Source organism: Chlamydomonas reinhardtii, chromosome 12 (genome assembly GCF_000002595.2).
Source record: "Chlamydomonas reinhardtii strain CC-503 cw92 mt+ chromosome 12, whole genome shotgun sequence".
NCBI lineage: Eukaryota > Viridiplantae > Chlorophyta > Chlorophyceae > Chlamydomonadales > Chlamydomonadaceae > Chlamydomonas > Chlamydomonas reinhardtii.
Window position 1 is genome coordinate 3,351,646 of NC_057015.1, and position 21,301 is coordinate 3,372,946.

Genomic DNA, 21,301 nt, shown 5'->3' on the forward strand with positions numbered 1-21,301 from the left:
CGCGGGACGACAGCACCCGTCCGGCCTGTGAGCCCAGCGGCCCAGGGCTTAAACTGGAGCAATCGCCACCCCGCGCACGGCGATGACAGCAAGCTTTTAAGGACTGATATGAGAGGCACATGTTCGAGCAGGCGGGCGAGCAAGCCGGTGAGCAAGCCGGGGGTGAGGGGCGGAGTTGGGTCGGAGGAACGGGGGGGGGGGGGTTGAACACACGGGGGGTATTGGCCACGCCAGTCAACCCTGTGAATTGAATATGCACGGTTTGGCCAATACAGTTGTGTATGTAGCGGTCTGCGCAAAGACACCAAACGAAGGCCAAACGGCGCACAACTGGGGCCGCTTGCGCATTCTTTTTTGTGGAGCAAGCAGAATACATGACCACCTACTGAATTATCCATAAGACAACCATGTTGTTAGGATTACGTGCGTCGGGGCCTATGAGGCTCGGGGGCCCGAGTTGCGGCGCAAGTCTCGCCCCAATTGCTATAGGCTGGCGACTGCGAGGAATTCTACCGCCAACGTATACGCCGTCACGGATTGTGTGCGCACATGCTGCAAAGCGTGGTCGACGTGAGTTCTGCCCGCAACAAAATGACTGCGTTTCGCGGTCACAATTCACAGCTCGCGCATGGCTCGCTAACCTTGGGCGCTGTCTGCATGCATGTTTACAGCTCGGAAGACCGACGAGCCGGCCCCGGAGATAGCGGAGAGCGAGGAGCCAGAAGGTGAGGCTGGGCAGGCACGCGTGGGTGTGCACCACGCACCGCAACGTCCGGAGAGCCAACCGTGCCTCTGCACCCTACTGCTCTTGGCTCCAGCCTCGAGGCTTGCGGCAGGGCTTAGACGCCTAGTCTCATACCGAATCCGCATTCTTCTCAGGCCACCGCCCTTGCTGACGATTCTCGCGTGCAGCTCCTGCGGAGGACCCCGCAGCGCCCAGGCGCGGCCGCCGCAGTAAGAAGGAGAAGGCCCAGGAGGAGGCCCGGGACCTGCTGCAGAGCCAGCAAGTGGACCTGGAGGTAGGCAGCAGCGGCGACAGGGTATTTGGCAGCCAAGCCGGCTGGCTGGTGCTGGGGCGAATGTGCTGGGGCAGGGGACAGTCACGCCGTGTTGGGCAACGTCCGGGGCGGGGCCGTGCGGGCGAGCAGCACGCCATGACCACGGGTACGAAGCGTACCACTCAGGTTGCGGACTGGTGCTGGGGTGAGGGGGCGCTCGCACCTGGAGCTTCTGCCTCAAGGCCGGGGCGGGCAGTGCAGTGCAGTGCACCGGACCGGGCGGCGCGCCGAGGCCGCGGCGCACGCAGCCGTTGCGGTGGCCTGCGGGGTCAGTGCCGCCTGTTGCTGATTTTGCATGGGCGCACGCCTGTGTGCACGCTTCCCGGCTGTGTGCAGGTGCTGGAGGAGTTCAAAGCGCGTGCCGCTGCGGAGGACGAGGCGCGCAAGGCGGCCATCGGCGGCGGCGAGGACGACCCGCGCCGCCTGAACTTCCACAGGTACGGCGGCGGCGGCGTGATTTGGCGTCGTGTCGTGGGCTGTGGGCGGTGCATGCAGGCGCCGCCCACACCGGCGGCTTGGGCGGGTGCCTTGGCTCTGGCAGGGCGGCGCCGTGGGGTAGTTGGCCTTGAGCACGTATGGCACGTGTGCCCCAGCGGCACCGCATGCCGCCCTCCTCCCACTCCTCACCACCTCCCCCACTCTGGGCTGCCCGGTTTGGTCGGGCCTGGTAACGGACTGCGCGCCGCACGCCCACACACGGCGCTGCCCCCCAGGTCGCTGCTGGCTGCCTCCGCGCGGGGCCTGACGGCCGAGTGCAGCCGTATCATTGACTCCATGATTGACGCGGGGCTTCAGCCGGGTGCACGCGCCATCCACGTGTGGGCCTACTCCCACATTGTGGTCGGCGACGGCCGCGCGGCGCGCCGCGTGGCGGAGGAGGCGAAGCAGACGTTCGGTGAGCGCTTAGGGGCCGGGGTGGGGTGAGGAGGGGTGGGGGTGTTGGCGCCGGGGCTGCGTTCGGCTTGACAGTCCTAAGTGGGCCGTCGCGTGGGGCGATTTGCGCCTGGCAGTCGGCTCCCGACCTTGAACCCGTGCCGTGTGGCGTACGGCGTGCGGTGCCTCTCTTCCCTCGACTCCCTTCTATGTCCTCCCTCAGGCGTGGAGTGGATCCCGGAGACGTACGTGGCGCTGATGCACGGCGCGCTGTCCTGCAACGGCGAGGCGCCCGACCTGATGGCCGCACTGCAGATGTGGGTGGCGCAGCAGGACGCCGCCGCAGCCGGCCGCAACGCCAACCCGCAGCTGGGCTTCGTGTTCCTGGCCAAGGAGCTGTTCAGGCTGCGCTACAGCGCGCTGGCCATGCAGGTGCGAGGGCGAGGAGGGGGGAGGAGGGGTTGGAGGGTTGGAGGTGAGAGGGGAAAGGAGGTGAAGGGGGGAGGGGAGCGAGGGGGCGGGAACGAGCGCGTGGTTTGTGCATGCCAGCATGCGAGAGTACAGGACAAGAGAGGAATACCGTGTTTTAATTAGACTTGGCGAAGGACAGAGGTTGTGGGTACAGTTGCGTGCGTGTGCCCGTGCGCCTGGCGGTCTGGCGGTTCGATGTTGAAAAGAATGCTGAGTGCCTGTGTCCAAACCTGTTGTAAGCCCTGTCTTGCTCGCGTTTCCTCCGCCAGGTTGTGTCTGAGGGCTACGCTGCGGGCTTCAAGCCAGACGACAAGCTGGCGGCGCTGGTCATCGAGCAGCTGTGCAAACAGGGCCTGCAGGTGTGGATGAGCAGGGGTGGGGATGGTCATGAAAATGGAAATGGAATGCGGGAGATGGGAAAGTGCTGCGCGCTTGTGGCGCCCCGGAGCCACATCTTATGCGCGCCCCTGTGCGCAGTTGAGCTCTTACCTGTTTGTGTGTGCGTGGGGGGGGGGGAGTGCGTCCGAGCAAATAACGCCCGTCTGTAGACCCCCATCCCCGCCCTTCCTTCCCAGCGCCATCGCCTACGTAGTCATGCCCGCCCCTTCTCATGTCCTCCCACAGGCCGAGGCCGCCGCCGAGATGCAACGGCTGCTGGACGCGGGTCTGCCGGTGGGCCCGGAGCAGTACGACACGCTGGTGCGCCTGGAGGCGGCGCGCGGCAGCGTGGAGGGGGCGCGCAGCATGCTGCAGGTGCGGCGGCGGCTGTGGGGTGCGCGGTGTGGGGGCCGGGAGTGGGGTTCGGGCACGATGCCAGATGCCGAGGCTGGCCTTGTGGGGCCGCTCAGGGCTGGCGGAGGGCTCTACTTCCAACCCATGGCGCGGCTTGCACCCCATCATCAAACCTGGTTACTACCCTCACTCCTCCCCGCCACCTCTACTCCCACCCGCTCACGCCCACACACAGAATTTCTACACGGACGCGCGCTTCTCGCCGCCGCGGGCCTCCACCTACAACGCGCTGCTCAAGGGCCTGGCCTCCGGCCTGCGCCTGGCACCGCTGGGCGGGGCCTTCCCGGCGGCGGCGCTGGCGGGCGATGAGGACGGCCTGGACGCCGATGAGGAGGCGGCGGCGGCCGGCGGGCGGCGGCTGGTGCTGGACGGCGACTCGCTGGACAAGCTGCTGGTGGTGCTGCGGGAGGAGATGGTGGCGCGCGGGCTGCGGCCCGGCAAGTGAGTGCGCGGCGGCTGTGTTGATGGGCGGGGTCGCGGCTGTGTAGGGGCTGTATGGGGCCTGGGGCGGGGAGGTGAGGTGGCGCGGCCATGGTTGCCATGCGGCCTGTGTGTCTTCGCCAGACGCCGGTGGCGTGCGACCAGGTCGTTCTCCTCGATGGCGGCCCGCGTGTGCCGCCTATGCCGTGTCTGCACGCATACACACGTATCAACACGTATGCACATGTACCCAACGGCTCCGCCTGCCCGCACGCGCCTGTCAGGGAGACGTACGCGGCCATGGTGGAGTCGTTCGCGGCTGTGGGCGACCTGGACGGCGCCCTCAGCGCCTACGACACACTGCTGCGCGCCAACGGCAGCCCCGCGCTGCTGCGCAAGAAGTACCTGGGCCGCCTCGTGGGTGAGTGTGGCTGCTGGAGGGAAGGGAGGGAAGGAGGGAGGGAGGGAAGGAGGGAGGTCGCCAGCGGCAAGAGGAGGCTGCGCGAGAAGGCGAGGGGTAGGGAGGCAGCCTGCGGGAAGGGATGGGGGCGGCGCCGGCTGTGGCAGTGGTAGGATTACAGGCGCGCAGGTAGCAGCTGCTGGAGCCACAGCGTTGCCATGCCAACTGTACCACCACTCTCACCACCACCACTCTCACCGCCAACACCTGCATCTGGTGTTCTACTCCTCTTTCCTGACCACGAAACCCACCAACACCACCAACACCACCACCGCTATGACCACCCCGCAGTGGGCCTGCTGGTGTCGGACCGCCCCATCGACGCGCTGCGTGTGCTGCGTGACTGCTCCGAGAGCTCCTCCTTCGACGACGCGCGCGAGAGCGTCACGCTGCCGCCCGCCGCCTCGGACGCGCTGCCGGGCCCCGCCGCCGGCGGCCGCACCGCGCTGACGGTGTGGCTGCAGGCGCACTACGAGACCATGCGGCAGCGGCGTGGCCAGCGCGCCAGCGTGTTGCAGTTCATGCAGGACGCCGACATGGTGAGGAGGGGAGGGGGATTTGGACGTCCGTGGAAGACGGTGTGGGGGGCTGTGCGTGCATATGTGTCGGCTGGAAGGCGGGGATAGCGCCAAGAAGGGGCGGGCACGGGAGCTGGGGATGGGAAGCGAGGGGAGTGGGTGGGCCGACGTATGGCGCTGTGGGGGTGTAGGATACGCGGATGGAGGGAGGGCGTGAGTTGCCCATGGACTGCAAGCCGGTCCGACCCAGCTGCTCTTTTCGCCCCGCAATCCTTCTAACCCTTCAACGGCCTGCCGCCGCTTCCTGCAGTCGAGCCGGCGCGAGGTGGACGGTGTGGTGCTGGGCCTGGGCGGCTGCGTGGTGACGGCGGACGGGCTGTTCGTGCCGCCCAGCCGCATGACCACCGCCGAGCTGAGGGCCGAGCTCAGCGGCGCCGGCATTGAGGTGCCGGCCAGCGCCACGGGCGGCAGCAGCAGCAGCACCAGGAGTCAGCTGCTCAAGCTGGTCAAGGTGGGGATGGGGGTGGCGCAGCGGCGGGCGGTGCGCGGTGCCGAGTGATGCGGGAGTGTTGTGGGGGCGCCGCAAGGCACACCGGCAGTGGACGAGGATACGAGGAGCCGTAGGGGTTCATCCCAAGCAGTGCAGGCCGTGCTTTCCAAGCCTTGAGCCTTCTGCTGCTGAGTTACTGCAATCATTTTTGCCTCCTCCTCAGGACCGCCGCACCAAGCTGCCCTCGGGCGTGATTGAGATGCAGGCGCAGCTGGCGGCGCAGCTGGAGGCGCGGGAGGAGGCGGAGCTGCGCGCGGCGCGCAAGGCCGCCGCGCTTGCGTCCCGCGAGTAAGTCTCCCGCCTGGACCTATAGCCGCAAGTAGCTCATGCGCTGGGGGGCCTCGGGGGTACTCTGCCTGGCATGTGTGTACCGTGCACCTGGCTGCTGCCCGCAATTCTGGGCATGCCAACGACTACGCTGGAGTGCTCCCTTCCCTAGTTCACCTGATGCCACCATGCAAACGGCAGCCCTCCTCAGCACCAGCAACGCCTTGCCCTCCCCGCGCTGCTTCCAGGGAGTCCGGCGGTGACGACGACTTCCTGTGGGACGACGAGGCGGAGGAGGACGAGATGGAGGACGACGACGACGACGACGGCCCCACAGGCCTGGACCCGGTGAGGCGTGTGTGGGTCTTGGGGCGGGGCAGGCTGTGTCGTGCTGGGCTTGTTTGCGCTTCGACAGCCCCCTGGCCCCCTGGCCAGCCCCCCCGACACCTGCATCTGCAGCCTCGAGGCTTGTGACGCCAGCCCCAACACGCAGTTTCGCCTACCCCGATCTGTTACCCGGTTCCCACTGCTGTGCCTCACCTCGCAACCCCTATCTGTTTTCCGCTGAACCGCTGTTGCACTTCCCTTCCATCACCACGCAACTCCTATCCCACCTGCATTCCTCCACCCCCCTTCCCCTTGTCCCGCTCCTCCCCAGAACGTGGCGAGCATCATCGCGGACGAGGGCACCTTTGAGGGCGGCGACTCCATTGAGGACAGCCCCACCTTCTTCGCCGCCGCCCGCGGCCGCCTGGCCGCCACCGGCGAGATGCAGGAGCGCGACAGCCTGCGCGTTCGGGGCGCGGCGGAGGCGGAGGAGGCGGAGGAGGAGGACGAGGAGGCGGAGGTGGAGGATGAGGAGGAGCTGGAGGATGAGTATGAGTACGATGACGTGGATGTGGACGTGGATGATGATGACGAGGACCTGCCTCTGATCCGGCTGGATGACCTTGATGAGGTGGGCAGGGCTGCAAGGGGCGGGGGCGGGGGCGGCTCCGTAGCAGGTTGGGTTCCGTGCCGTGGGGGCGCTGGGTGAGCATCCAAGCGTGCGCTGCTCTGCGCTTGTTGCTTGCCCGCTGACCACGCAACGGCGTATGATCCCGCGCCTCATGAACACATATGCACACACACGCCACTGCCGACTGGCCGCAGGACGAGGACGAGGAGGAGGACGAGGAGGAGGACGACGACGCCGACGACATGCTCGAGTCCGTGGACATGATCTCCGGCCCCGGCCTGGACGCCGCCGCCACCGCCTCCCGCAACAAGCGCCGCCGCAAGCGCCGCGTCAGCGACGAGGACGACGACGACTACGATGAGGAGGACGACGAGCTGGCCGAGCTCGGCCTGGACGACGACGCGCCGCTCAGCGACGGCCTGGGCCCCATCCCCGGCGCCAACCGCCGCGGCCGCGAGTTCATCCAGATGCAGAAGGTGGATGATGACGAGGCCATTCTGGACCAGGTCCTGGCGATGAGCACTTTTGATGCCTCGCGCTTCAACGAGGCCGCGGGCATGGTGGTGGCTCTGCGCATGCTGGGGCTGTGGGCGGCGGTGGGCGGCGTGCCCTCGGCGGCGGACTTCCTGGCCCTGTACGAGGGCGCGGTGGTGGAGGCGCACCCGCGCTGCGCCGCCGACCTGGCGGAGCAGCTGCCGGTGCTGGAGGCGGGCGGAGACGTCAGCTCCGAGCAGGTGGGCGTGGCGTGTGCGTGTGCCTGTCAGGGGAGGGACAAGAGGGCGCGGGCGGCGAAGAAGCCAAATGGAAGTCCTGACGGGTAGGGGCGGAAGGCGGGATGTGCGGGCTCGGCAAAGTATGGGCTTTCAGGTGCCGTGGGTTGCCCAGGGCCTGGCCCGCGCGCGTGTCTGCGGCCCTTCAAATGCCTCCCATACCCCCTCCCACCCATAACCCCCCCTCCCCTCTCCTGTCCCTTCCACCCTTCCACCCACCTCCCCCATCTGCCTCCGCCTCTCAGCTGACGGAGATGATGGTGACGCTGGCCAACATCTGCCTCAGCCCCGCCAAGGCCGACGCCGAGGCCGCCGACCGCATCATCACCGCCATGGAGGACGCCGGCCTGGCGGTGCCGCCCGGCCTCTACAGCGGACTGGCGGCGGCGCTGGGCGGCCGCAAGCGCACGCGCGAGAGCGTCCTGGGCCGCAGCGGGCACGAGGTGGCGGCGGTGGAGTGGGAGGGTGAGTCGCCGAGGCGGAGCGTGTGCGTGTATGTGTGTGTATGGAGGGCGGGGAAAGGCGGTGGTGGGGGTGGGGGTGGGGGTGGTGATGATTTCCGAGGACAAGTCATGCGAGGGGCAGGGGAACAGCAACGGGGGGGGGGCGGCTGGGCGAGGGGGGCTTGCGTCGCAGTGACGGCATGGTTACATGCCTGTTTGGGCTAACTAAGACATGTGCTACCATACATCATACGGTAACGCATATTTTGTGTGTGTACTTGTCCTGCGCAGCCGCCGGCAACATGGCCAATGTGACGCTGGACGCCGACGTGGAAGACATCCGCGGTGCGGAGGAGGGCGAGGGCGAGGCCGGCGCCACGGCCTCCACGGACGAGGCCGAGGAGGAGGCCGAGGAGGGCGAGGAGGGCGAGGGCGAGGAGGAGCTGTTCGCCGGGTATGAGGAGGACCCCGCCTCGCAGGAGGCTGAGGAGGTGAGGGGGCTGCACATCACACGGTTTAGCGACTATTGTAAGCAACATCTGCGACATACCGGCAACCATGACAAGAACGGCTCTGCACTCCAGCGGGTTGCAGCGGCAGCGGGGGCCTCCGCCTGCTGCAGTCCCGTTGCCCTGCCTGCCGTGATGCCGTACGCCCAGTCGCGCACGCTACCCCAAAGGATGGTCCCGTGCTCTTGCACACTACCACTCTGGCGCGCCCCACTCCACCACTCGCCTGTACCCGCTGTAACCCCTGCGCCTGCTGCTTCCCTTTGTCCTTAGCAGCTTGGACGCTGCCAATCCCCTCACCTCCCTGCCTTTGCCCCGCCTGCCCACCCCCCTCCAGCTGGAGTGGCTGTTCCAGCGGGACGCCGACGAGGACGACTCCTGGATGGACGACCTGGACACGCGGCCCGCAGGTGCGGGCGTGTGTTCGTGTGCTAGAAACCCAACAAAACGAAGCCCTGTCTGCGTGTGTGCACGTTGGCGTTGACGCTGACCCTCATACCCGTGCACCCGGCATCGCGCCACCACCCTCCCACGGCGCTCACTGAAGTCGGCCAACGCGCCCTTTGCTCTCGCAGACGTGGAAGAGGTGCGTGCCGAGGCCGAGGCCAAGGCCGCCGCAGCGCGGCAGGAGGCGGCGGTTGCCAACGCGCTAGAGCGTGTGCGGCTGGTCGCCGGCCCCGCCGCCGCGGCGCTGCTGGCGCAGACCATTGAGCAGCGCGACGCGGCGCGCCTGGAGGAGGCCGCCAAGGAGGCCGCCGTCGCGTCGGACACCGTGGCCGAGGAGCGCGTGGACCTTATGTCGTCGCTGGAGACGGCGCTGGTGGAGAGCGGCACCGTGACGGTGCTACCCGCGGTGGCGGCGCCGCAGGCGTGGCAGGCGGGCGGCGCGGGCTCGGGCTCGGGTGATGGTGCCAGGCCCGAGGAGGCGCGGGCGGACGCGGAGCTGCAGGACCTGACGGCGGAGGTGGAGTGGCAGGCCAAGTCGATGCTGGAGCTGCCGCCGGTGGTGCTGGCGGAGGCGGCTAATGCGGCGCTGGCGGAGATGCGGGCGGCGGGCGTGGTGGATGAGGACGACGCGGTGGGTACGGGTTGTGCGGGATGGCGACACGGGGGCGGGTTGTGTGTTGCGGTGCTGCGGCATAAGTGGCATCGGCTTGCAGCCATCTCGTTGGCCTCTCCCTGCCTGCGTGCTGACACACGTTACCACACAGCACCACGCCCGTCACCACTCCCTAAACTCGCTGCCGCCTTCCTGCCTTGCCTTCTTCTGCACCCCTGCCCATCAAACCTCGACACACAGGCTGCGCTGCAGCGCATCGCTGACAAGGCCACGGTGCTGGAGCAGCTGCGCGCCGTGTCCACCGCCGCCGCCGCCGCGCATCCCGGAGGCATGGACGCCGCCGCCGAGGACGTGGAGGCCGCGCTCGGCAAGCTGCAGGCCGCGGAGGCCGCCGCCATGTCGTACGCGGCGGCGGTGGGGCTGGACGCGGCGGCGGCGGGCGAGGACCTGGCGGCGGCGGCGCGCGAGGCGGCGGGCTGGGGCGAGGACGAGGTGCTAGACTTCCTGGACGAGATTGATGAGACGCGCGGCGAGATGGATGAGGCGGTGCGTGCTATGTGTGTCCTTGCATGTGTGTATGTGTGTGTTGAGAAGACAAAAAATGAAGTCCGCCCATACGGCGTATGTATATGTATGGCTCGTGTTGGAGAGCCCAAAGAAAGGATGGACACACTGCATGCGAGCATGTGCGTTTGTGCGTGTGTATGGGCATGCGTCAGGGACACGCGTGACAGGACTTGAGTGCCCACCACCACCTGGCATCACGCGCCCGCCCCTGCCGCCCCCGGCACCCGGCCCCCCTGTCTCCCACACGCAGGAGGCGGCCGAGATGCTGACGGAGGAGGACCTGGAGCCGGCCGTGGACCACGAGACGGCGCTGACTGGGGTGGCCGGCGAGCTGGCGGAGGAGGCGGTGCGGCAGGCGGAGGCGCTGCTGGAGCTGGAGGCGGAGGGCGGCATCAACACGGGCGACGGCGACACGCCGGACGAGGCGGACGAGCGCTTGTTGAGTGAGGCGGAGCGCGGCTACCGGGCGGCGCTGGTGTTGGGGCTGGAGGACGCGGAGGCGCAGCAGGCGGCGCTGCAGCGCGCGTACCAGGGCGCGGAGGCGGCTTTGAAGGCGGGCAAGAAGCCCAAGTGGAGCAAGGAGCAGCAGGCGGTGGCGGCGGCGCTGGACGCGGGCGACATGGGCGCGCTGCAGGAGCGGCTGGGGTTGGAGGGCGTGGAGTGGATCGCGGGCGAGCTGCGCGCGCTGGCGGAGCGGGAGGAGGTAAGAGCAAGCGGGGCGGGTTGGGAGTCTTGGGGGTTGCGTTGGAGGGGTTGGAGAGTAGGAAGCAGCTCCAAGCCCAGTCGCGGAGTTGGGCTGCGGCTGTGTCCCGCCGTTCAAGCTGGCACGCGCTACTGCTGGAAGCGGCAGCGCTGGCTTACGACCCCTGAAGCTGCCGCCACCACGGCCCTCACTTCTTGATCTCACCACCCTGTGCGCTGCCCCCCACACCCTTCCCCCCTGCAGATGGAGCTGCCGGCCGGCGTGGACGAGGCTGACGAGGACGAGGTGCCGGTGTTGCCCGGCGGCCTGGCGCTGAGCGAGCGCTTCATGGAGGCGGTGCGCGCCACCGTGGCGGACCGCGCGGCGGCGGCGGAGGCGGAGGGCGTGCCGCCGGCCGAGGTGCTGGGCGGTGAGCTAGCGGTGCTGGACGCCATGCTGGCATTGGCCAACGGCTACCGGCCGCAGGGTGAGTGCGCAGGCGCGCAGAGCGCGGTGCAGGGGACGATTAGGGAGGTGCAGGGGGCTGGGGCAGGGGACAGGGCAGCGGCAGGGGGCCAGGTTTTGTTGAGTGGCTGTTGGAGTTGGGCAGGGCCCGCTGCGTGTGTGCGCGTGATCCTTGTGCGGGAGTGGGAGTGGGGGCGGTGGGGGGCTGTGCCAGCTCCTCCCAGCCGCTGCTCCAGCCCATCGACTGGCTCTCTGTCAATGGCTCTCCCTCCTTTGCACTGCGAACCCCAACCCACGTTACCTCAAAGACATACACGTACATATACACATACACTCACACAAACACACAATCACACACAAACTCTCTCTCCCTCGGCCAGGCTTCGAGGGCGAGTCCGTGTCGGACCTGGCCGGCGCCAACGAGGACGGCGAGGACGGCAGCGAGCTGGGCCGCCTGCTGCAGCAGCTGCGCCGCGACGCCTCAGACGCCATGGCGGCGGCGGACGCGGCGGTGGGCACGGCGCGCGAGGAGCAGGCGTTCGCGGCGGCGGCAAGCGTCGTGTCCGAGCTGATGGAGGTGGCGAGCGAGGTGTACGAGGAGGCGGAGGAGGCGGCAGCGGAGGCGGAGGAGGCGATGGGCGAGTACGAGGAGGGTGAGGAGCTGAGCGAGGAGGACGAGGCGGCGAGCCGGGAGGCAGCGCGGCAAATGCTTGCGGCTCTGGCGGCGTTGCAGCCAAACGCAGGGCTGCCGTTCGGTGCCGATGGCGCAGGGGCGGAGGAAGAGCAGGGTGGGGCTGCGACGGCAGTGGCGGCGCCGCCGGCTCCGGCGCCGCCGAAGGCGGGGCGCAAGGGTCGGGGCACGCGGGGAACCGCGAGCTCGGAGTGATTTAGTGGTAGGGACATTGGGAGATGTGTCCTCATTTGCACGGCAGCTCGGGATGACGGAAGCACGGGTCCAAGCGCTAGATTATGCGTAGGTTTGAGAGGCGCGGTACAGGCGGCGAACAAGGAAGGTGGCCCCTGAAGGAAATGAGGGCTGCGCCCACGTCCCGTTGGTGCACGTCTGAGGGACCGAAGGTGTGGGACGCGGATCAATAAGTGCCTGTATGAGTTAAGGCCTGCAGGCTTGAAGATTTGGTGCGTTGTTCTGTCCTTTGCTTGCCTGTCGTATGTTGTGCGTTTGGCATGCTACCACGGAATACATCCCCGCACTACCGTACAGGAGTCTTTGTCAGGCCGTTGCATCGGTATCAACGCATTTCCGCCGGACTACTACGGTACTGGCAGAGGTTATTTGACGCCATGTTAGACACGCTTGGGTCTCCGCTCCGCCAGCGTCTGCCTCCGCGGCTCTGCCTCCCGCTTTTGTTTTGCCTGGCCCAGCCGTCTGGCAGCACGGTAGAACCGCCCGCAGTATTCACTTTCCTTCGATGGACACGGGCCCACTCCACCAGGCCGGCAGTGATTGTAGCCCTCCACGGCTCCACCCCGCCTGGCGGCCTGGGGCCCTGGGCGACACGGATGCAGGTACCGCTGGGTTAGGGAGTGGACCTGCCTTCCTGCTGTTCCACCCCCCACCCAACCCCCACCCAACCCCCCGCACTCACAGTAAGGATGCGAATTACAATTGAAGGGACAGTCCGACAAGCGGGGGCACACCGTACCCACGCCGCGAGGGACCGTCTCCGGCCCAGAGAGAAACACCCACCCCCTGATTGACTGCCGACCTTCATAGCGTTACACGCATGAGTCGAAGCCAAGCCGAAGCCCGCCAAAGCCCCACAATAAGCCACAATAAGGCGTCCTGTCACGCCAGGGTGGGTTGGACCCAAAAGCTCCCCACCTCCCCTGCTCCCCACCCCGTCTCACCCCCAACCGACCTAGGGTGGCCCCAACACTTGTGACACACAATTAGAGTCGCTTCATACATGCACAATATCTGGGGCTACTCGAACGCATGAGGCTCCGTTAGGTTGCTTCCGCTTCAGGCCCTTGCACAGGTTGCCGCAAGGCCGGGGATGCCAGGGCATACACAGAAGGTCTTACACGGTTTCACGCGTCTTGGCCAGGCAAAACTGAGTACTAAATTACTTCTTTCATCCTATGATAGGCCGGTAACTGCGCATGCGAAGCCGACTCGGAAACGGCTTCATCTCTGCCATCCCATCCACCGCGAGCGCTGAGTTAGGGCACGCGCGATCCCTTTTTCCTACTTTTAGGTACTATTAGTTCCTCGCCATATATTGAAAATGCAGCTTGCTAACGCTCCTCGCCTCGCGGCCCGTCCGGCCCGGTCGGCCGTGAAGGTCTTCGCTCAGCAGCGTACTCAGGCCAAGACCGCCGGTGAGCCCTGAGGCTTTGGATTTATGGCGATGCGTCTGATTCGGGCTCGAACACGTCTGGCCAAGCTCGTGTGCAGCAAGCGGATGATTGCCCTTGCGTGCATTGATTCGTCGCTGAGCCAGCGCACGGCTGGGCCTGGTCAGCAGTAAGCCACCTGAACATCATCAAGTGGCTCATTCATCGCTTAATCCGCGGGGTCCCCAGCGAAACGCCCAGCTCAAGCTCTCCCTCCAAAACGACTGGGCGAGGCGCAAGGGTCGCTGTGCGAAGGCCCAGTCGCTCGTTTAGCTCAAGCAGATTACCAAAGTAGTTATTAAAGATGCCCCTGTATTTATCTTGGTCAACCCCGCAGCGCCGAAGACTCTCGCGGCCGGCCTGGTCGCCAGCTCCGTCCTGCTGCAGGCGTCTGCTGCCCGCGCTGATGAGCTGGACTCCACTGTGGAGAGCGTGGTCGGCGCCGTGAAGGTGCGTGGGGCCCGGGCTTGCGTCAGGTGTTGCATAAGCCGTTGATCATCAGGAAAGAAGCAGGAGACGCGCCCGGCGCGCTCTCATTGCAGCCGCCCGTCAAGAAGCTTTTCTGGGATACCTGCACACATGGGGTCTGGGGAGACTCAGCGCTCCAGCCACGCGACAGCTTTAGACTTGGCTTGCTTCGGATGCAAGCAAAGCACCTAAGCCCGTGCGACTAAAAGTCTCCTGAAGTTACCTGAAAACGGTGGAGGCAAAAAATCTTGATGGCATGCACCCCTTGGGCGAGCGTGTGAGCGGGCCTGTCTGCAATCTTTGCTGCAAATGTCAGTGTGACCAGTGTGCACGCTTCCTATCTACAATTGATGTAATACACACTCTATGAACTTCAAGAGGTTTGCATAGCGGTGGGCCATCGGGACACGGCTGAGCTCGGTTTGCCTAAACCATCCACACGCAGGCCACGGGCGAGGTCGTCAAGGCCGGTATCACCACCCTGCAGAGCGGTGTGAAGATCCTGAAGGACGTAAGCGGGCGTGGTTTGCTGGGGGCTCGCAGGCGATGTGCCTGGGAAGCGGAGGCGGGTGTGTGTGTGGGGAGCCTTCACTGCTTACAGGCTTACCTGGCTGTCCATTATGCCCTCAGTTCACGCCTCTTTTCTCGCCTTCACAGGGCTACGACGTGGCTGCCCCCTATGCCCGCGAGGTGGTTGACGCCGTTGGCCCCGTGGTTGTGGAGGCTGCCAAGAAGACCGTGGAGCTGGCCTCGCCTGCCCTTGAGGCCGCCGCCCCCGCCATCTCGGTGAGAGCAGCGGATCAGATAATACCCCGTACCTTACTGCTGCAGCGCCCCCGGGATGCCGCCAAAAGCGGGTCCCTGCAGACACTGAGATGCCTCCCACGCCCAACCCGCACTAATGCGCTCCCGCACACCCGCGCCCCTGGAACCACTCCCTCACAGAACACTGTGTCTGATGTGCTGGAGAGCACCGGCGTGGACCTGTCGGCGGTGAGCAAGACCGCCGGCACTGTGGGTGACGTTGCGGGCAGCGCCGTTTCGGTGGCCACCCCCGTGGCCCGTGGCCTGGTGGACCTGCTGGCCACCTCCGACCCCGTCACTCTGGGCGAGTTCGGCCTGGGCGCCGTGGCGCTGTATTACCTCAGCCCCCTGTTCTTCGGCGCCTTCCGGTGAGGGCGGTGTGGACACGGGGAGGGGAGGGCAGACAAAGGATGCGGTTGGGGCCGGGATGGGGAGGGCAGGCGGCGGGGTAATGTGCAATGGGAGGGCAGACAAAGGATGCGGTTGGGGCCGGGATGGGGAGGGCAGGCGGCGGACCAGCCTGGGACGGTTCGTGTCAAAGTGGTGGGCGGTGAAAGCCAGTGGGGCGGCGGTGGACAGAGCTGGAGGGCACCGGCGGTTGCTCTCACAGGTGGTAATGGCAGAGTAGTAGCATGCGTCATTCGTAGTGCAATCAAACAGTGGTGCTACGCACTGCAGCTGTGCGTGATGGACCAGCGGTGTAGTGCAGCCCGAGTCCATCCTGCTACCTGGGCATGGCTTCACAGTCTCGCACCATCCCCCGTTCTCCCTCAACAGCGGCTACGCCGGCGACATGACCTCCGCTGTTGCCCTGGACACCGTGGTCAACGACGCCAGCAGCGTGCTGATCGACATCCGCGCCATCCGCGAGAAGGAGGCCAGCGGCGTGCCTGACGTGCCGGGCGCCGCCTCTTCCAAGCTGCTGGAGGTGGAGTTCGCCGCGCTGGAGGACAAGAAGCTGCGCAGCCAGCTGAAGAACCCCCAGGACATTGAGGCGCAGACCACCGCGCTGCAGATTGCCTCGCTGCGCCGCATCAACTCGGGCACCAAGGTGATCCTGCTGGACCGCTACGGCCCCCTGGCTGAGGCCGTGGCCCGCGAGCTGGCCAAGAAGGGCTACGGCAAGGTGTATGTGGTGGTGGGCGGCTTCGACGGCCGCAACGGCTGGATCCAGTCCAAGCTGCAGATCAAGCCGTACACCGCCACCGCGCTGACCTTCTCGGCGCCGGCCTTCGGCCGCACCGGCACCACCTCGACCCGCCGCCTGCCCGCCCCCCGCTCGTAAGCGGGCTCGCAGTGGCTCGCGCACCGGCGGCGGCTCCGTACGGGAGCCAAAGCTGGAGCTAGAGCCGTGCTAGCGGATACGGTAAGCAACGACAGCAGCAGCAGCAGCAGGAGAGGAGGTGGCGACCTGCAGGCGCGCTCTACGCTGTGACGGCTGACGGTCGTCATAGATGCGGCGGCGATGGCAGCAAGTCATGGCGGCGGCGGCCCTGAACGGGGCGCCGTAGGAAGCCGCCTTTCTGACGGCAGCAGGAGCACGCCAGGCGCCCTAGGTTAGACAGGCGACCGAGATAGCAAGCACACTCGATTTTGGTTCAGAGGCAGTACATGTACGTTAATGTTTCAAACTGACTGTACGCGCACATGCGCAACGCCACAGTTGGGCTGGTTAAGGCCCCGACGAGGCGACGTGGGCACTCAAGTGGCCTGCAGTGTATGTGTGGTATGATAAAGCGTGACCCCCCTGAAGATGGGCGGACAACGGAGCGCATCAAGAGATTTTGGGAGCGGAGGACGGGAGGAGCGGAAAGAGAGATAACCGTCAAGGAGTCGGAGAAACTCGGGTAGTGTATATCTGTTTCAACGTTGGTTGTTTGAGGATGCTGACACGCAAGGATTTGGTCAGGTCGTCAAATATTTTTACCCGGATGGTGGCGCACACGCAGACTGGGCTCTAATTGTCCCGGTCAGCGGTGGTGCCACACGGCAAGCATGATGTAACCACAAGCATTTTTTCTCGAGCAGCTTACGAGTTTCAGCAATAGGGTGCGCGACCAGCGTGTCATCAGCAGTACTCGGTGGTAGAGCTTCACCGCCTCGCTGTCATGTGTGTGTGTGGGGGGGGGCATCGGAGCTGATGGTCTCGAAACAGTCGTACAGCGAATCCATCACCTCCGTCGGCCACATACAGCACCTCTTTCACAGTGCACCCTGGCCAGCGTCTATGACCCCTGCTCACCACCAACACGGCTGCACGGCTGCGCACCCGCCCCCACCAACCGGCCGCCCAGCTCATGTCTCATGCGCGTCAGCACAACATCGACACAACCTGCCAGCTACCGTCGGTACAGTAACAGCGCGCGAACGACGCACCAATGCCTTGTCCCTTCTTGCTACGCATTTATGTGGGCACGGGTGGGAGCCACACACATCGGGACTACGCTTTCCTGCCCCTTGCCATGTTCCATCACGGCCGCCCAGCTCATGTCAGTCCCAGCAGCCGCCGGATCTGCCCCACCAGCTCCGCCTTCTTCTCCGGCCTGCTGCCCACGCTGTGCCGCGCCAGGATGGCCTCCTCCTCCGCGCTCACGCGCGCCAGCAGCTCCGCCACGCGGTCGTGCACCATTTCCGCCGCCAGCGCGTTGCTCTCCTGCTGCGCCGCCATGGTCTCGCGTGCCGCCCGCAGGCGCTGCTGGCGCTCCGAGGCCAGAAGGTTCTCCAGCGTGTGGTACAGCGCCAGGTACTGGTCCTCAGCCTTGCTACGTGGGCGGAGAGGTAAGGGGGCAAGGGCGTGGGATTATAGGTTGTGGGCTGGGTGGGGGCATCCGGAGGAGGACGTGGAGGGCAGGGCAGCGAGGGATGCGGGACCAGCGGCATGCAGCCATTGGTGCTTGTATGGGCCTGCCAAGCAGGCATAGCCGGCCGCATATGTTGGGCAGCCGGTCGCACGCCGTGCGCGCGCAGTGACGCACCGCATGGCCTTCTTGTAGTGTGGGAAGGCTGCACCCCGGCCCGTGTCCCGCCGCTCCACCAGCAGCCGCTCCTTCTCCTGGCCCAGCACCTCCATGAACGCCTCACGTAGCTCCAGCTCTGCGGCCAGAGCCCGGCGCATCGCCGCACTGCGCTGCTTGTCGTGCCTGCAGGTGCGTGTACAGGGTGACAGAACGAGCGCGAAGTGGTTACGGATAAGGTTGGAGAGGAGGGGCCATGGCTGCGAGGGGCACACCCGTCGGTGTGCACAGGGTTGGGGACGGACTGCTGTGAAGGTACTGCACTCACCACTCGGCGGCAAGGCGCTGCAGCCGCAACTGCTCCACACGCTTTTCGTACTCCTGTGGCAACACGCCGAGTCACATGCGCATGTCAGTACACAACACGGCGTTGCATTCGGATACCAGCCGCTCTAAACCCGCCCGCCGCAGTGCCGCACTCACCACCCGTTGCTCATGCAGCCTGTTGGCGGTGAGCCGCAGCGCCGCCTCACGCCGGGCCCGGGCGCCCGCCAGCTTGTCCACCAGCTGCCGCCGCCGGATATGACGCACCAGCTCGTCGCGAACTGCCACCTGCTGCACGGCGGCGCGAGCAGCTTGCTGCTTGGGGTTCTCCGTAGCCAGGCTGCGTTCGGAGACAAGCGGGCAACGGCATGTGGACGTCAGGCTTGCTAGCATGTGAGAGCGGGGGACTGCAAACAACTCGCTACAAAGCAGTAGCCACAAGCCACAGCAGCAAGGCAGAGCCCTGCCCAGCCGACAACACTCACTCGTACAGGTACTTGAGGCGGCTGGCGAGGTCAGCGTTGAGGTGCATGCCCGGTCGCACGCTGCCGTCCTGCTGCAGCGCCTGCTGCTGGGCGCCATACCGCCGCCGCGCCCGCAGCAGGTCGTCCACGTCCACGCTCTCATCATCGAAGTAGCTATCATCCAGGTCGCCACTGTCGAGGTCATCACGGGCCTGGCGGCCGCCGCCGGTACCGCCTGGCCTCTGCAAAAGCTCCCGGCGGCCTGCCAGCAGCACCGGCGCCGGCAGCACTGCCTCATATGACGCCGCAGTGCGCTGCAGAAGCTGCCGGCCGTGCTTTGCCGGCGCCGGCGGCAGTACACTGCCAGGCAACTCCACAAACGCGTCCTCGCGGCGGCTGGTGCCGCGCGCCGTCGTGCTTGCCCCACCCGCCATCGCCTTCGTGCTGCTGCCCCCCGCAGCAGCTGCCTTCTTGCCGGCGTGTTGCTTCGGCCCAATGGCCGACACGAGGGCCAGCTCCGCTGGGCCCTGCCGTGCTGCCCGCAGCAGCCCTTTGGGCACACGTCCCCCGCCGCCGCTCAATCCACTAGATGTGGTGCTTCTGCTGCGGGCTGAGGCCGAGGCGGAACCGGCGGAGGAGGAGCGCGGCGGCCCGCTCCGCGCCGACGCCACCTCGCTAGCTGTGGCAGAGCCGCCTGCCAGCACACGCTTGGCCCGGCGCAGGAAGTCGTTGTGCTGCTGCGTCGTGGCCTGGCGCCCATCCGGCCAGGCGCCCTTGCGCAACGGGCGGCTGATGGGCGCGCCGACGTCGCGCGCGGCCCTGCTGTTGCGGCCGCTGGCGGCGGCGCCGGCGTGGAGGCGCGCGGCGGCTGCCCGCCGGCGGCTGGCCTGGTCCAGCGCACCCATGCGGTCCCCCAGGTCGTCCTGGTCGTCGCTGTAGTAGAAGTCCTCATAGGCGTAGCCCAGGTCCTGCAGAGTGCGCTCCGCCTGCGCCACCGCCCGCTCCAGCAGCGTGGCCGTGTCCTCCGCCTCCAGCTCCGGATGCTGCCCCGGGTGTTGGTCGTAGAAAGGCGCGCTTCCGACCGCGGCTGACGGCGGGCGGCCGGCTTGCATGGCGTAGCGGTCGCCCTGCGTACCCTGGCGATGCAGCCCAGGCTCGGAGCGGGCCGGCTGCAGTGGCGAGTCCATGATGCCGGCCGCGCCAGGGGCACCAATGCCATGCACAGACGGGATGCTAATGACGCTGCTGGCGCCGCCGCCGCTGCCACGGGAGCTGCCGGTTCGCCGGACGCCAGACGGCACGCCCGCGGCTGGTGCACCAGTAGCGGTCGTGGACGCCACGGCTGCTGCAAGCTCCGCGCGCACGGAGCTTGCGCGGCTTCGGGCCCTGGACCCGGCGCGCGAAGCAGGCTGCAAGACCTCCTCTCCCTCTCCATCGCCGTGGCCGTTAAAAGCATGCTCCCAGCCCTCTCGAGATACCTCCAGAATGGGGCTCAGTGGCGGCCGCCTTCCGCCCAGTCGCTGCATCGCGCGTGCTCGCCGGCTCGCCTTACCCCTGCGCGGCACTTCCGGCCCCTCCGCTGCAGAGGTGGAGGCAGCGTTGGTAGAGGAGCGGCCGTGTTGCTGCTGGTGCTGTCGTTGCTGCTCATATGCTTGTTGCAGCAAGGCATGGTCATGTCCCTGCTCCTGCAGCCCATTGTCATCCTGCTCGTCTGGATCCTCATCAGCCGCTCCTCTATGCTCCTCATCCGCCTCTTCATCCTCACTACCCTCCTCAAAGTCCTCCTCATATCTCTCGGCTGCCTCCTCGTCGTGTTCCTCACTGCTGCCGGACGCGCCTGCCTCTTCTGCGCTGCCGCTCTGCCGATGCTGCTCACCCTCCTCCTCCGCTGCTTTCCGCTCCTGCTCGCCCGCCGCCGTGAGCTGAGGGGCTGGCGACGGCTGTGGAGCTGGGGGATCTGCGTGCCAGTGTGCGGACCAGGGGCAGGTAAATAAATCTGGTATTGCATACGCTTCTGGGGGCTACCAACACACTCGAGCACGTCCTTCGGCATACTGTTGGCGTACTGCAACATGACCGTCTTCACATCCGAGCCTTAACTTTGCACCCACACTTACCCAGCAGCGGCTTTCCCTGGCACAGCGCCGACAGCAGCTCCAGTGTGTTAGAAATGTCCTCCAGGTTGCCTTCCACGATGCGCGCCCCAGAGATGTGCGAAAGGTCGCAACTCAACAACAGGGACAGCACCTCCACCTTCAGGCACCGAGGCACCGTAATGCGGGAGTGGAGCAGCAAGGGGGACTAGCACTGGGGACTAGCGGAGTGTAAGTGTGCGGATATCACCTCCTACATGCCACTATATGCCAGACATCTTGCACTGTGCTAGGGTTGAAACGTGCGACTGCGCTTGGTCTCACCACACGTGTGTTGTTGTACGCCTGCTCCGCGGGTGAGGTGGGGTTGCGTAGGATATCGTCTAGTCGATGGCGCAAGAAGCCCTCGAGCGCGGCAACAAACACCCCCGTGCTGCTGCATACCACGCGCACTTCTTCCACGTTCGATACACGGGCGATGAGTCCGGCGAACAGCTGCGGAGGATTGGAAGTCATACACGTTGCGGGGGGGGGGGGGAAGCGCGGCGCCAGGGTGGCTTGCTTAGAGGCGCAGCTTCCAGAGCCCACAAAAGTTATAAGGACGGAAGTAAGGTAGTCTCACCAACACTTTGTTGCACGCCTGCACCAGCTCCTCCGCCGTGAAGCCCTCCTCGTTTACAGTAGCCATGGTCGGTGGCCTCAGTCAGAGTAGACTGGCCGGTGCCTTCAAGTTCAAGTTGTACGTAGCTATAGAATGGATGGCTCGATGGTCCAAATAGCTCCCTTGGTCGCCATGACCAGCGTCTGAGCCGGTCAACCGAAACAAGCGTCAGGCACCGACAGCCCAATTTGCGCTAGACAGCCATGGTACTTCTGATGTAAGCAGTGTAGATGAGCTGGCTGAACAATGATAACCCCTGTGTGCCAGCGAGCTCTGTCGTGTAGAGCTTTGAGATTGGGCCACTGCCGAACG

General features: G+C 66.2%; 3 protein-coding genes across 4 annotated transcripts; 2 read left to right on the plus strand and 1 right to left on the minus strand.

Annotated features, from left to right (window-relative positions):
• The first annotated feature begins 274 nt into the window (after window positions 1-274).
• On the plus strand, window positions 275-12,184 carry CHLRE_12g497350v5 (uncharacterized protein). The gene is made up of 24 exons (XM_001702311.3): window positions 275-570; window positions 672-725; window positions 913-1,019; window positions 1,395-1,495; window positions 1,772-1,953; window positions 2,155-2,363; window positions 2,672-2,761; window positions 3,027-3,155; window positions 3,370-3,635; window positions 3,899-4,035; window positions 4,366-4,613; window positions 4,903-5,103; window positions 5,306-5,430; window positions 5,658-5,757; window positions 6,068-6,367; window positions 6,562-7,101; window positions 7,383-7,602; window positions 7,872-8,071; window positions 8,427-8,499; window positions 8,665-9,167; window positions 9,390-9,695; window positions 9,967-10,419; window positions 10,663-10,885; window positions 11,244-12,184. Exons 1-24 carry the CDS (start codon window positions 438-440, stop codon window positions 11,747-11,749), a joined length of 5,406 nt encoding a protein of 1,801 aa, XP_001702363.2. The 5' UTR covers window positions 275-437; the 3' UTR covers window positions 11,750-12,184.
• Window positions 12,185-12,804: 620 nt separating this feature from the next.
• Window positions 12,805-16,509, plus strand: CHLRE_12g497300v5 (uncharacterized protein). 2 transcript variants are annotated; one of them, XM_043068024.1, is made up of 6 exons: window positions 12,805-13,206; window positions 13,559-13,671; window positions 14,135-14,200; window positions 14,347-14,475; window positions 14,635-14,861; window positions 15,271-16,509. In XM_043068024.1, the coding sequence occupies exons 1-6, from the start codon at window positions 13,113-13,115 to the stop codon at window positions 15,776-15,778; spliced, it is 1,137 nt and encodes a 378-aa protein (XP_042918341.1). In that variant the 5' UTR covers window positions 12,805-13,112; the 3' UTR covers window positions 15,779-16,509. The 2 variants fall into 2 exon arrangements, with proteins under 2 accessions (XP_042918341.1, XP_001702364.1); XM_001702312.2 differs by having other exon boundaries at window positions 13,092-13,206.
• Window positions 16,510-16,568: 59 nt separating this feature from the next.
• CHLRE_12g497250v5 (uncharacterized protein) lies at window positions 16,569-21,234 on the minus strand. The gene is made up of 8 exons (XM_043068023.1): window positions 20,951-21,234; window positions 20,653-20,823; window positions 20,353-20,488; window positions 18,257-20,192; window positions 17,931-18,111; window positions 17,776-17,828; window positions 17,469-17,633; window positions 16,569-17,255 (listed from the first exon to the last, which is right to left on the minus strand). The coding sequence occupies exons 1-8, from the start codon at window positions 21,014-21,016 to the stop codon at window positions 16,979-16,981; spliced, it is 2,985 nt and encodes a 994-aa protein (XP_042918342.1). The 5' UTR covers window positions 21,017-21,234; the 3' UTR covers window positions 16,569-16,978.
• Between the last annotated feature and the right edge of the window lie 67 nt (window positions 21,235-21,301).